Below are 15795 nucleotides of genomic sequence, written 5' to 3'. Positions count from 1 at the left end.
TAAGGCCTTAGGTAAATTATTACAATGAAAGCTAATTAAAAAATAGTCATTAATTATCACTATATTAAACGCTAGTAGAATAAATTTACATAAAAAATATTGACTTTTAAATGTAAGAATGAAAAATTTAGATGGAGTTTTGTGATTTTTTATTTAATATTTCTGAAAATAAATGAAAAAAATATTTCTAAAGTTTGCCTATAAATCGTGCGAACACTTTTAATATCTCAAAATGTTGTTGACAGAATTTTTCTTATTGAATTAAGTTATTAGACAATATATATGACTTCATTTATATACAAGCAAAGGGGAAATTATATTAAAAAATTCAAGTGAAATTCTAGTAAGTATTATAAATTATTTCAATAATTTGAATGTCATTTTGAATAGATATTCCCCATATAAGTTTTAATTGCACTTAATTTAATTAATACAAGAAGATTTTTTTATTGATTCTAAACTTGCTACATACATTTTATTCAAATTATAGGTCATATTAATATCACCATTCTTTAAAATCTCAAAAATCTAAATTACTAGAAAATCATCAAAATATTAGAACTATGTTCAATTTTATAAAAGAAAATTGCACATGTTTTTTAGCAGCTTTTAAAAATGCAATATAGTCAAATCGCTTTCCACTTTTAGAAGCCTAAATCTTTTATTTATGTTTTTATGGATAACTTGAATTTTAATCGCTTTTTTTACATTTAATTGATTCATTTTGTTTTGCATTGAACTGGCTGTGTTTTCTGTTTATTTCTGAAATTTAGAATAATTAATCGAAGAAAAACTGAAGAATAATATTCCCCGAATAGATTTTAATTATCAAAAAATGAAATAATACCTTAGGAATTGTTATTTTTCAATTATTAACCTGAATGACTAGAAAAAGAACTAATTTAGATTTGTTCACTTTATTAAATCTTTAAATAGTATCAGAAATTTATTGTCCAAATTCATATATAATTTAAAAAAAATAAATATTTTTAAATATTAAAAAATAAAAACAACAAACTTACTTAAATGAGAGTTAGCTCAATTGAGGCTGAAATGGAAAACCCTATTGACGTAGATAAAACAGACGTAGAGGGTGAATTAAAAATTAAATAAGTCACTCTGCTCAGAGAAAATATAGTTAAAAAAATCGTCTTTTTCCTTGTTGCTATTTTTTGCTCCGACAGACCTAGCGTTCTAAAGAAAGTATTTTATGAAGAAGTATCTAAATAAGAAGAAGCCACCCATGTTTATGTTCTTGCTTCAGATTTGACAGATTACATAGAAGAAGCTAGCTTGAAAGAAAACCCCGAAGAAGGAGGAGAAAAGTCTATTTATTTTGTAAACAGGCTCTAAAAGTACATCTACCACAAAAAGCAAAATAAATTTAGAGCTATTGAATACTTTATCTAAGGCAAGTCATACTCTGAAATTGCTAATAATAAACCACTCGCTACAGGCAGAGTTGATCAATTGTAATAAAAATATTTCTATTTTTCTATTTCAATTACTCGTTATTATTTATAATAAAAAAAATACCTTCATTAAGCAAATATAGAACAGAACAGCTTCAACGCTTTTCTTTATTAAATTCGAAATGAACAAAAATTTAATTTTATTTTAAATAAATTAAAAGACTCGCTTACTATGGAAAGAGTGAAATAGAAATCAATGTACCATCTTTCTTAACTTTAATGTGGAGAGAGTTCAAAAAACCTATTAACTTTTTACTTTATTTTGGTATCATAGTTTGGGGTATTGAACAAATGTATGTTTCTACTGCTATTACTGTTGTTTTTACCACAACTATTAATTCTCTTATTTGCATTTATATTCGCGGTGTCATGTAAAAGCTAAAGGATGCCTGTCTTAATAACACTTCTGTCATAGTATAAAGACATAATGGCTAAGGATACTAAGAAATAACAGTAGCATCTAATATGATAGCTCCTGGTGATATAGTTCTCTTCAAAAGAGAAGTTACTCTCCCTTTTGACTGTGTAATTTTGGAAGGCTCTTGCTAAGTTACTGAAGCCAATATTACAGGTAATTAATATTCTTTTAATTTTCATATATCTTATGTTTATTAAATAATTAAATTATTATTTTACAAAATAGGTGAAAACGTTGCAATCGGAAAGTGTCAAATACCTACTGATCATCACAATGATATTTTTAAGTAAAATATTTAATAACTTTAATTCTCAACTAATTATTAAATTAATTTTTCATAATAAAAATAGATATGAATCAAGCAAATCTCACACTCTCTTCTAAGGTACTCAATTGATGAAGATTGAAGATGATATCTTAAAAGTAATTGTTGTAAGAACTGGTTTTGGAAGCTACAAGGGTCAAATTATTAGAGCTTTACTTTATCCCAAGCCTTTCAATAAAAAATTCTAACAATAAGCTGTCAAGTTAACTATTTTAATGGCTACCCTTTTGCTTATCGGTTTCCTTTCTACCCTTTCTAGACTCCTTGATATTGAACTTCCTCCTTTGTTCATAGCTTTTAGATTCTTAGATATTCTCATCTATAGTGCTCCTCCTGGTATGCCTATGCTTATCGCCATTACAAACTTCGTTGGCTTGAAAAGATTAAAAAATAATTAGATTTTAGGATAAGATCCTAACTCTGCAAGTTAAGCTGGTAGAATTTAAACTCTTTGCTTTGATAAGACTGGTACTCTTACTGAAGATAAGGTTGATTTAATTGGTTACCAATTGAAAGGATAGAATCAAACATTCGATAAGATTCAATGCTAAGATCCTAACAATATCTCAATTGAACACAAACTCTTTAGTATTTGCCATGAAGTAACAAAAATTAACAATAAGCTTTTAGGTGATTTAATGGATGTAAAAATGGCTGAATTCAGTACTCTCGATATAGATTACGACCATGAAGCCAAATAACACTACTCTAAATCAGGTAATAAAAGATTCTATTGTATCTAAGTTAACTAATTCCATTCTGAATACCAATCTATGAGTGTTGTTTGCAAGGAAGTTGATATGATCACCAAGGAATTCAAGCATTACTTCTTCATCAAGGGATCTCCTGAAAAGATTCAATCCTTGTCACACGTTTAATCTTCAGAAAAAGCTCAATTAAGTACCTTGATTAATGAAGGATACAGAATTCTTGGATTTGGTTACAAGGAAATTCCTTAAAGTGAAATAGATGCCTTTTTAGATTTAAGCAGAGAATAACAAGAAGCCAATGTTTAATCTCTTGGTTTCCTTATTTATAAGAATAATCTTAAACCTGACACTCAAGAAGTGATCAAAGAATTCAAAGAAGCATGTTACAATATTAAGGTTATCTCTGGTGATAATCCAATCACTACTTTAAAAATATCCTAAGAATTAGAAATCGTCAATAGAAAAAATCCAACAGTTATCATCAACTTTGAGGAAACTGAAAATGTCAAGAGTCATCTTATTATCACTGAAATCTAACCTGATAACTCAACTCAAGTAATTGATTTCAGTTCAGCTCAAAATGAATAAGACTACATTAATAAATAAATGAGTTATTGCTGTGATGCTTTCCTTAATAACAAATCTTTTTGTTTCAGCGGTAAAGCCCATTACTACTTCTAGCTTAAGGCCAAGACTGACCATATTTCATTCAAGCCTGAATGGGTTAAAATGCAAGATAAATCTGTCTAAAAAATAATTTCTTTCTATCAAATGTTGATAATTAACACCAATGTTTTCGCTAGAACTCAACCTGAATAAAAGCAAACTATTGTTAGACTCTTGAAAGAAAGTGACTAAATAGTATGTATGGTTGGTGATGGTGCAAATGACTGCTCCGCTATTCGTGAAGCAGATGTCGGTATTTCTTTTGCTGAAGCTGATGGTTAATTCTCTTCATCCTATGTATCTTTATCAACTTCTCTTTCCTGCGTTAAAAGAGTTTTGTTAGAAGGTAGAGTTAATTTATCTAATAGTGTAGAAATTTTCAAGGGTTACTTACAAGTTGCACTTTTGAGATATTTAGGTTTCTTGACTTTAGCTTACTTCTACTCATCCTACAGTAGTGGTTAAATGGATTGGTAAGCTTTAGCCTCAGGTTACTTCTTAGTTTATTTGATATTAGGTTGCAACACACCCTTAAAGAAGCTCGAAAAGAGTGTTTTCGATGATAACCTTTTCAGCATATATAATGTTACTTCTGTACTTTTTGGATTCACTTTGCATATTTTGTCTATTGTTGGGTGCGTTGAAAGTCTTCATGCTAGTCCCATTTACAAGGAAGTAAACAGCTTAGACGCTGAAAATAACTTCTAATTTGAGACTCAACACAATACTGTTTTGAATTTCAATATTTTGATCAATTTCTTCTATGTGATTATTTCTAACCACATCGGAAAACCTATGAAAGATAGATATTATAAGAACACTATTGCCTATCTTATGATTTGGGGTTAATTTATACATGCAAATGTTATGATTTTTACAAGTTCTGCTTATCCTGGAGCATACACATCATGGGTTGATCTTCCTGATACTACTCTTAGATTAAGAATTTTCTTCATCTCTAACGGTTTAGGTCTACTTCTCCTTGCCTATGAACTTATTTTTGCCAGAAGAATTTTCGTTAAACTTTACACAAGAAGTCAAGAAAGAAAAAGAGCTGCTCATATGTAATAGCTCATCGACCATATTAGAAGTTGATTATAATTTAAGATTAAATTATTTTCAATAAAATTTTTGATTTTTAACTAAAAATGATAGTCAATTAACTACTTTATATTTTACCAAATATTAAAATATATTCATTCTCTAAATATAAATAAATTATAAACTTAGTTACATTTTACATTTACTTTATATTTGTAACTTTTTACTAATTATTTTCATCAAAAAAAAAATTTTATCAATATTTTAAAGTTAATTTAATCTTTATATAAAATATCTTTATTTTTAAAAAAATGACTATCATTAATTACTAAATAGATAATTAATTTTATTTTTTAAAATTTATTTTCTCTATGTTTTATATGTGCTTACTTTATGTATTTACAATATTAGTTAAAAAAAGATATTATTTACAAACTATCCTTAATATTTTATGTTTAAAAATATAGATATTTAAAGATTAATTTATTTTTCATTTTTTAAATTTTTGATTTCATGAGTGCTTTCTATATTCAGCATAATCTCTTTAATTTATTAACTTAAATTTCAAAACACTCAAATCAAAAATAGTGTTTATGATATCAGCAAAATTTAACTTTTTAATGAAATAATATTTCAATTAGCTATATATCTAAAATCAGAAAAATGAATGTATTTATGTATTTTAATAATTTTTTTACTCATAAATTTTTAAACTAATAACTTTAAATTTATTGTCTTATCTTTAAAACTCAAATAAAAAATTGTACTGGAAAAGATTAGTTTAATAACAAAAATATAAATTTCTAATTTTTAAAAATATTTCTCATTCACAAAATTTAGATTTAAAAATTTTGATGTAAAAAAATTATTTATTTTTTGAAATTACAATAAATTAAATTATTAATTATAATTCTATTATAAAATATCAAAATCAGATTTTTTAATAAATAAGTAAAAAATCTATTTTTTAATAAGTCATTTTATTTTGAAAAATTATTTGATTAAATTAAAATTTAGTATTTAAAGTGAATAAAGGTATTTTCAAAGGGTATTTAATAAAATAAAATAATTTTTAAGTAGATACCTATTTTAATTATATGTATATGAGATGAATATCTTTTTCAAAAAATAAAAATAAATTTATGTATTATATTTTAATTAGAAAATATCTATTTTAACTACTTTAGAAAATATAATGAAGTAATAATTATAAATGATAAATGACTACTATATTTTTGTTCTATTTAGATTATTAAATTAATGATTAAATATTAGTTTTATTTATTTCATAGATCAATTTATTAACTCAGTAAGTTTTTTATTGATTAAATATTTATTAATAAGAAAACCATAAATCACAATTATAAAAAAAGAATAATTTTATAAAAATATTATATAAAATAATTAAGTCAGTAGAAAAAATTATATATTTATGTAAAAGTATCTTTACTATTATAATTTTTTTTATAAATTATTGTATTTATAGAATTTTTTATATTTATTTATGATATAATTCTACTAGATTATTATAATATTAATTATTTAAATTATACATATAAAATACAATCATTATCAAAATATATCTCCATTATTTTTGTTTTATTGTGAATATAGAGTTTTTTTATTTATTTATCTAATGTGTTCCTTCCGTTCTAATAATAATAATATTATTAATTTTTTCTTTAATTACAAATGTTTGTTGTTTGTCGAAATAATAATATATTTTTATGTTCAAAAATTTTCAACTAATGGTGCTAGAATAAAATAAAAAAAAAATTGGTGTATCTAATTCTGGAATTGAATCAGAGTTAGCTTTAAAGTAAGTTGTCTTATTAAGAATCTCTTTTGCTAAGGTCTCAATTATGATATTTTTTAGTATTTTTACTTTAGGCTTTTCCTTAATAATTTCTTAAATAAAACCTAAACTTTGGAAAAAAATGATATTCAATTATTGTAATTAAATTGAAGAAGCCTCTCATGTAGAAATAAGTTGCATGAGAAAGATCAAAAAAATAAAGAAATTAAAATTAATTAAAATTAAAGATGAAAGAAGAATCTTTTTTTAGTATCTTAATATAAAATATTTTTACGAGAAAGAGGTAGAAAAATTTAATCTCCTTTCTCTTAACATTGATAAAAAATCGTTGAGTGAAATCATAAATTTAAGTCCTTTAACTCTTCAACAAATTCAAATTAGGTAAATAACAATTTTGATTATTTTTTTTAATTAAATTTTATTTTTATTTTTAAAGTAAAATTTTATTTGGATTGAATTAAATAAAAATTGAAATACCAAATTATTTCTCTTACTTGCTCTAAGAATTAACTAAACCTCTAAGCTGGCTCCTTTATTTCGGAATATTAATTTGGTTTTTCTATGGATATTTTTTATTTGTAGGAATAACTCTAATATCTACTTTAATCACTTATAGTATCATTTATCTTTTTGAGAGAAATTCAAAAATTTAACTAAAAAACTCATGCAGCCATAATTTAAACTTAACTGTTTAAAGATAAAACAAAATTTAATTAACAAAATCATAAGATATTTATCCAGGTGATATTGTATTTCTTGATAAACCAATTACTTTGCCTTTTGATAGCATTATTTTGAAAGGGGTGATTTAAGTGAATCAATCTAATTTGACAGGTTAGAAATTTTACTATTTAATTATATTTTTTAATAAATAATTGAAATAAAAAAAGGAGAGTCCAATTCAGTTATTAAAGTTCCAATTTAAGCAAATAAAAATGAAAACTTTTGGTAAAGCTCCAAAATACTATTTTCTATATCCTTACTATTTTTTTTACTAGTTATAGTAAAAATATGACCAACCTTTTAATTGAAGGAACTACTATTGTTAAACTAGAAGATTAAGAAACAAAAGTTCTAGTTGTTAGAACTGGGTTTTATAGCTTTAAAGGTTAGTTAATAAGATCTATTTTATTTCCATCATCTTAAAACTTTCAATTTTTTGTAGATGGGTACAAGTTAAGTTTGTTTGTTGCTTTAGTAAGCCTTATTGCATATCTTTCAACGGTTCCAGCTTTTATTTTTACGAGTTTACCAGAAAAGATAATTATCTTCAGATTTTGTAAGTTTTTAAAGATACAAATTTGAAATTTTTATGTTGATTTTATTAAAAATAGTTGAAATAATTGTGAATTCTTTTCCACCAGGAATACCTTTATTGATTTTGTAGTCAATCTTTTTTAGTTTTGCAAAATTAAAAAAAAAATAAATTCTTGGAAGTGATATTTCTTAGGCTATTCAAGCTGGGAGAGTTACTGTAAAATTTTATAGAAATTTATTTTAATGTAATGTTTGTATAAAAATAGACTATTTGTTTTGATAAGACAGGGACGTTAACTGAAAATGAAGTTGATTTTATTGGATTTTAATAACCCTATTCGTAACATGTAGATAATGAAAATTATAATAGAGAATTATCTTGTATTTTATTTAAACTGCTTTCTATATGTCATTAGGCATATGAAATAAATGGTACTTTTATAGGTGATCCTATTGATGTAAAAATACTTTAATTTAGTGGTTGGAAGGTTTAATATGATGTGATCAGAAATTAAAGATTTTCACAATATAAAAATGAAAGAGTTTACTGCTTGTAAGTTAATGAATTTCATTCTGAATGCTAATCTATGAGTGTTATTGTGGAGGATTTAGCAGATTAAAATTCTAAATATGTTTTTGTGAAGGGATCACCAGAGAGTATTCTTCAAAAATTAGACCACTAAACAGATAAATAATAAATAGAATATTAACTTAATATACTAATAAGTTAAGGATTCAGGGTTTTGGCAGCTGGCTATAAAAAAGTACCAAATAGGGAATTCTAAAATATATTAAGCCTTAACAGAAGTGAGTAAGAATAGGGGATTTCTTTTCTGTGCTTTTTAATTTTCAAAAATAGGTTGAAGAAAAAAACTCAAGAAATTACTAATGAGCTTAATAATGCAGATTACAATCTTAAAGTTGTATCAGGTATAAAAAATTTTAAATTATAATAAAATTGAATTTTTTGATATTTTTAGGTGACAATCCTTTCACTATTTATAATGTTGCTCGTGATTGCAAACTTTTGAAATCACCAGATAAAAATCTACTCATAATTGATAAATGCAATAAAACTAAAGATTACTTTACAATAACTGAGGTTTAAAAAGAAGGATTACAAAATGTTAAGATTTTCAAAGCAGAAAACAGCTATGAAATAGTAAATAATCTATTTAAATTTAAATTAAATTAAATATTTTTTTAAGCTTATCTAGCAAATTAAATATTGTACAGAAGTATACTCAAAAGGCATTAACCTTTGCTTAACAGGAACAGCTCAACACTTTTTAGAAAATTATAAATCTTAATCGATGTATTCTTAAAAAACTACTATATCTTTCAAGCATATAGGAAGCTTATAAAATAATACTTTTGATTAAAGGCTTGATCTATTTTACAATTTCCTTATAAGATATTGCTAAATATTTGCCAGAACTTCTCCAATACAAAAAGCGAATATAATTAAATAATTGAAATTGAATGGAGAAATTGTTTGCATGGTAGGAGATGGAGCTAATGACTGCCAAGCTATAAAAGAAGCTGATTTAGGAATTTCTTTCACAAATTCAGATGGATAATTCTCTGCTTTATTCATTTCTAAAAATAAAGAAATAGGTAAATCATTAAAACTATTTACAAAAGATTTTTTTTTTTTGATACATACAAATAGTAAAACCTCTTACTAATATTAAATTAATATTATTTTTTTTTTATATGTTGAATTTTATTTTGAAATTTATAATTAGATTGTGTTAAAGAAATTCTCTTAGAAGGAAGAATTACTTTAAGTGTAGCATCAGAGTCAATTAAAGGCTACATTTAAATATTAGCATTGAGATATTTTTGTATTTTAGCTTTGTAATACTATTTCAGTAGTTTGAATGACTTTCAATTAGTCTTTAATATTTACTTTGGATTTCTTCCTATTTTTTGGTTTTCAGGTCTGGGTAAAGCGCCATTTAACATAAAAAAGTACATTCAAAGTGATACAATAGCTAGCTATAAGAACTTTATATCTCTGATACTTGGATTTATTATATAGATTATTGCTATAACATCTTGTCTAATGATATTATAAACTTATGAGTTTTATTAAGAACCCACAAACTATAATAATAATTCTTTTTTTTATTAGTGCTAGCAAAACACTGTCATCTACTTTTGTCTTAGTATTATGGTTTGTTACACAATCCTAAGTAACTATGTAAGTAAACCAATAAAATGTCCCATTTATAAGAACATTTATTCTTTTTTCTTTTTAGCCCTTTAATTGATATATGGAAATTTAATAATTCTTTTTCCTAAGTTAAATGTAAATTTTCTTCATCTTGTTGAGATTGAAGATTTTTCCATTCGAATTATTCTATTTTTAGTTTTAAATGGGCTAGGAATATTTTAATTGGTATTTGAAAAGATATTTGTTTAAAAATTGATTCAGAACAAATTTGAAGAAAAAAGCGATAATTAAAAGCTAAACGTGCTAAGGTAATACATAGATGATATAATGACTTGATACAGTAATAAAATGAATTTTTATGAATTTTAAAATCCAAAAACTTTTATAAAATTAATAATAATTGAGTATTTGTAGATACATATTATGATTTTGTAAGTGTGATTGAATATAATTAATTTATAAAAGAAATAAGTAATATTATGAATGATATCTTTGTGCATAAAAATAATATCTAAATTTAGACGGAATAATAATTTGATAATTTCATTTACTCCCCACACTAAATAAAATTAAATAAAAAAGATACAATAGATATCTTTTCTATTACTTCCTTTAATTATTATAAAAGATTTTTTCAATTGTAATTAACACTTAAGAGCTTATAAATTTAAAAGTAAATTTCAACTTACTTTTCCTAAAAACTAAGAATAATTTTAGTATTTTTTTATTCTGTTAATTTAATTTATAAGTTTGAGTAAGAAAGCATTAATTTCTTGCGTATTATTGAAAAAAGATTGCTTATAAGAAATTTTGTTGATAAATACTTTAGATATTTTGATTTTGAAATTTGTTACATTAAATTATTTACAAATAAATGTGTATCATATATATATGGCTAATATTTCTTAAATTACATAAATTAATATCAAAAAATAATTTGAAAAAAAGAGTAATCTAAAATAAGAAAACCCAAATTAATAGAACTATTTATCTCTACTACTTTAAGCTTTATCAAAAAATGCTAACCGAACAGCTTTGTTAGCCCAATTAAGACTACATAGAAGTAGTTCATTCTTCTGTAGAAGGTGAGCTATAGCTGAAAAAAGTAACACCTTTGAAAAGAAGCAACTTAGCTTATGTTTTCTATCTTATATTATGCTTCCTTTCATGTGGTATTATCTATGTTGTTTCAGTATTATGGCCTAAGATATTTAAAAAGTTAGTTTTTAAAGAGGTAAAAAGCCCGTATGAAGCAACTCATGTGTATGCTATTGGTGTCAATGGTGAAGAATTTTATGAAAAAATCGAATAGGACTACTTCTCATAATCAAAGGTACCCTCTTAGCCTTTTTTTATAAACAGATTTATGAAATATGTGTATAATGAAAACTAAAATACTTTTCAAGCTAATCAATATGAGCTTGATGGTAAATGCATAAGCGAGATATCTTAATCATAGCCATTAAACAGTGATGATATATCTGATATGTAAATTTATCAACATTTTATAATGAATTTTGCAATTTTATTTCATTATTACCATCTTAATAGGCTAAAGTATTATGGACATAGCTTTATTGATATCATCATTCCTAGGTATCACGAATTCTTAATCACTGAATTACTAAGACCTATCAATTTTCTTCTCTATTTTGGTTTAGCAGTTTGGATACTTGAGTTGAGATTTAGCTTTTTTGCTATTACTTTAGTGTCAACAATTATAATTATTAATATTGTTTGCTTCTTTGTTAGGAGAACAAAACAATAATTGCGTGAAGCTTGTCTTCATGATGAGCTCATATCAGTAGAAAGATCAAATGAAATGTAACAAGTATCCTCAAAAAATGTGGTTCCAGGGGATATCATTCACATTAACAAAAGCTTCAGAGTTCCCTTTGATTGTTTGATATTAGAAGGATAGCTTTAAGTCAATGAAGCAAATATAACAGGTAAGATTTACTTACTAATTATTTGATAGTTGTAGTAAAGAAAAATAGTTAACTAATAAATTATTCACTGCAATTTTTTTATGATAAAAAATCTGTTGATGAAAGATATTTTATGTTAATTTATTAAGTAAATTTTTAAAGTTAAGTCAAATTTAATTAAATAGGTGAGGCAATTCCTATTAGTAAGCTCCCATTATCTGGTAAATCAAGTGAAAGATTTTAGTAAAATTAAAATTTTATTTGAAACATTTACGATTAAAAACTATGAATTTAGGCTAAGTTCGTAATCAGCTCATATTTTATATGAAGGAACTACCATCATTTAATTAGAAGATAGCTCTGCAAAGTTGATGGTTATAAGAGCAGGATTTTAAAGTTATAAGGGATAAATTGTAAGATCACTACTTCATCCTAAGCCTGTTGATAAGATGATTTTTATCCAAGGAATTAAATTTGTTTTTGCAATATTATTCCTTGCTTATATTGCTTACTTTGCAACTCTTTACAAACTTATTCAAATTGAAATGCTCACAAAAGATATTATTTACCGCTTTTGTATTATTAAATAAATTATTAATACTGTTTATTAAAATTAATTTTATTAATTCAAGTTGATGTGCTAATTTATTGTGCACCTCCTGGCGCTCCATTATTGATAAATGGAGTCATTTTCTTTAGTTTAATTAGACTAAGATACAAAAAAATATTTGCTTCAGACCCATCTAAAGCTTTATAAGCTGGTCGCATTAAAGTAAATATAAATTATGAAAATAGTTAAATGTTTCTTAAAATTTATTTATATATAAGACTATTTGCTTTGATAAGACAGGCACATTAACGGAGAGCACTGTGAATATGTAGGGATATTAACTCCCATTATCAAAATCAAAAGAAGAGGTCATACAAAATGGAGACAAAAAAAGTATTTTGTATAAATTATTAAGCTCTTGTCACTAGGCAGTAATTACATCAGAAGGAAAGTTAGGAGGCGATCCTATTGATGTTGAAATATTTTAATACAGTTAATGGAAATTAGGACATGATAATGAAAGAAAATAAAATTACTCTGAATTAAATGATAGTGATATATTAAAGCTATATACTTTGTCAATAAACGAATTTCATTCTGAACACTAATCTATGAGTGTTGTTGTTTAGGAGGAGTTAAATGGTTCACCTCAAAATTTATATTTATTTATGAAAGGATCTCCTGAAGTAGTCTTACAAAAATGCAATGAAGCTACAAATGAGAAATCAAAGCTTAAAAGCTAGTTTGAAGCTTTAGCAAGCTAGGGATATAGAGTGCTAGGTTTAGCTTATAAATAAATTTCAAGTGACGAATTAGAAGGATTTTTAAATCAAAAAAGAGAAGATCAAGAGAAAAATTTAACATTACTAGCATTTGCTATTTTCAAAAACAACTTAAAATCTGATACAGCTCACGTTATTAAATAACTGCAAGACACAAAATACAACATTAAAATTATATCTGGTAAGATAAAAAGAATAAATAACATTTTTGTAAATGTAATTTTATTTTAACATAAAAGGCGATAACCCTTTAACTACTCTTAGGATTGCAGAAGAGGCAAATATAATCTCAAAGGAAAAAAGCACAATCCTTATTGACTGGGTTAATAGATCTTAAAAGAAATTGTAGTTGACTAGATATGGCACAAATGATAGCAACAGTTTTGATACTTAAACTCAGTCAATCGATTTGGTAAATTTATTAAAAATATATTTATAAAATTTTAATTATTTTTAATTAGACAATAAAGGAAGATTATTTTACTTTAGTTCAATATTGTGAGTAATCTATAAATGGTTCCATTAATATTTGTGTATCAGGTCATACCCATACTTTCTTTGAAGAACTTATCAGAAGATATGATGAGAAATTTATTTCAAATGAAAGTGATTCAGCTAAAAATAGTAGTTATCAAAATAATGAGTCAAATTTAATAAATTTATACAAAACAATTGTTTTATCATCTCAGTTGTTTGCTAGAACTTCCCCTTCCCAAAAAGCTAGTATAGTTAAATTAATAAAAGACAGTGGAGAAGTAGTTTGTATGGTTGGAGATGGCACCAATGATAGTCCTGCTATAAGAGAAGCAGATGTTGGTATTTCTTTTTCCGATGCTGACGGTTAATTTTCAGCTCCATATATTGCAAAAGACTCATCTTTAGGTAAACTTGACCCATAATTTAATTTAATTTAATTTGTCAATTTATTTATAAAATAATTTTAAAATTAAAAAAATTATATTAAATCTGATGAAAATTTAAGTTAAATTTTTTCATAGTTTTAATAAAGAATTTATAAATATAACTCTAAAATATAGAATGCGTAATAAGTATTATCCTTGAAGGAAGAGTTTCCCTTGGTGTTAGTTTGGAAATTTTTATTGGTTACATATAAGTCAGCATACTTAGATTTATTGGGTTCTAATCTTTATCATACTTTTATAGTGGATTCGGAGATTTTTAAATGTCTTTTTAAGCTTACATTTGTGGATTCGTTATAGTTTATTTCTTTTAAGGTTTGACAAAACCTGTGAAAAATATAAAAAATTGCTACATTAATGACAACTTCTTTTCAGCTTAGTATTTAATATCATCTATTTCTGGATTCATAATTTAGTCTTTGTCTATTATTGTTGGGCTTGCTACATTATAAGCTAGTAGTATTTATATTGAAGTAAACGGATTTGATACAGATAAAAAATTTGTTTTCGAGTGCTAACAAAATACTATAATATTTATGTTTTCTTTGATACACTATTTCTATATACACATTAGCAACAATATCGGATATCCAATTAAATAGCCTTGGTATAAAAATTATGTTGTATTGTTTTTAATGCTAATTTAATTTGGTTATGGATGCCTAATTATGTTTACTAGCAAGCTTTACATTAATCCATTAAAACTAGTAGAATTAGATGATAACACTTTAAGGTTGAGTCTCTTTTTTATTTTCAACGGGTTTGGCATACTTTAAGTTCTTATAGAAAAGGTTGTAATCTAAACATATATCTTAAGATATCATTAGAAGATAGCATAAAAGTAATTCTAATAAAAGTATATCAAATTAATTTAATAACTCAAAGAATAGAATCATTTTATCTATAATTCTTGATGCTAAATTTTCTAAAATATAACCTTAAAGTTTAAAATATTTTATCAAAACGTTTTTAATAATTTAACTAAGAGTTTTAAGAATAAAATCTGACTGTTTAATTATATTAAAAGTATTATCTATCAATTGCATACTATATAGTATATATGTTTTAATTTTTATTAAAATAGAATATAAAAATAACTTTTGTTTTGTTTGAAAATAATTAAAAAAAAAAATAAAGATAATCAATTATAATTTAATAAACTTGATTTTATGTGCGATCTAAAGGTATCAACAAGTTTACTTTACTATGTAAACAAAAAATAATAAAGATTATCATCCCATTAATTTAATATGTATTTGATATTTTACTTTATTTTACGTGATAGGAAACAACGTTATTTTAATTTATAAAAAACCATACATAATGTATACTTTTTAGTTAACTGAAGCTTACAAAAATAAATTAAATTTTAAATTAATAAATAATAAAAATTAAATTATCAAAATTGGATTTATAAGCTTCTTGTTGTAAATGATATTTTATTTTTAATGTTAATACACTTGAAAAAGTAATAAATTAGAAACAAAAATAATATATTTTTATTTGGCTTTTTATATAAATTATCATTCATAAATCATTTTTGTGTTATTAAAAAAAAAGTTTTAGTTTATTTGAAAATTATGATTTTGCTTAACTAGAAAAAAAATTAATGATTTTAAAAAAAAGAAAATTTAATTATTTAGTTTAGATTTCCAATAATTAATTATGAAATTTTTAGTATGATTACTATTTAATATAAAAAAATAAATTACAAACACATAATTAATTTTC

General features: G+C 24.1%; 3 protein-coding genes across 3 annotated transcripts; all 3 read left to right on the top strand. All coding sequences in view use genetic code 6, as the record gives it.

Moving 5' to 3' along the window:
• Positions 1-1026: 1026 nt before the first annotated feature.
• Positions 1027-4686, top strand: TTHERM_00923170 (cation-transporting ATPase, putative; the record flags this gene model as incomplete). Its single annotated transcript, XM_001021197.3, has 4 exons — positions 1027-1472; positions 1634-2043; positions 2116-2176; positions 2241-4686. The coding sequence occupies 4 exons, from the start codon at positions 1027-1029 to the stop codon at positions 4684-4686; spliced, it is 3363 nt and encodes a 1120-aa protein (XP_001021197.1).
• A 2773-nt stretch (positions 4687-7459) lies between these two features.
• Positions 7460-9793, top strand: TTHERM_00923160 (ATPase, P-type (transporting), HAD superfamily, protein; the record flags this gene model as incomplete). The annotated part of the gene is made up of 7 exons (XM_001021196.3): positions 7460-7727; positions 7783-7922; positions 7972-8635; positions 8686-8867; positions 8914-9322; positions 9454-9552; positions 9750-9793. 7 exons carry the CDS (start codon positions 7460-7462, stop codon positions 9791-9793), a joined length of 1806 nt encoding a protein of 601 aa, XP_001021196.3.
• Positions 9794-10758: 965 nt separating this feature from the next.
• On the top strand, positions 10759-14978 carry TTHERM_00923150 (E1-E2 ATPase family protein; the record flags this gene model as incomplete). Its single annotated transcript, XM_001021195.3, has 9 exons — positions 10759-11372; positions 11436-11833; positions 11998-12055; positions 12108-12388; positions 12445-12584; positions 12641-13325; positions 13384-13556; positions 13606-14026; positions 14182-14978. The coding sequence occupies 9 exons, from the start codon at positions 10759-10761 to the stop codon at positions 14976-14978; spliced, it is 3567 nt and encodes a 1188-aa protein (XP_001021195.3).
• Positions 14979-15795: the final 817 nt, after the last annotated feature.

This window comes from Tetrahymena thermophila (genome assembly GCF_000189635.1).
Source record: "Tetrahymena thermophila SB210 genomic scaffold scf_8254550, whole genome shotgun sequence".
NCBI lineage: Eukaryota > Ciliophora > Oligohymenophorea > Hymenostomatida > Tetrahymenidae > Tetrahymena > Tetrahymena thermophila.
Note: the sequence above shows the minus strand (reverse complement) of the source record. Positions and strands in the feature narration are given on the sequence as shown.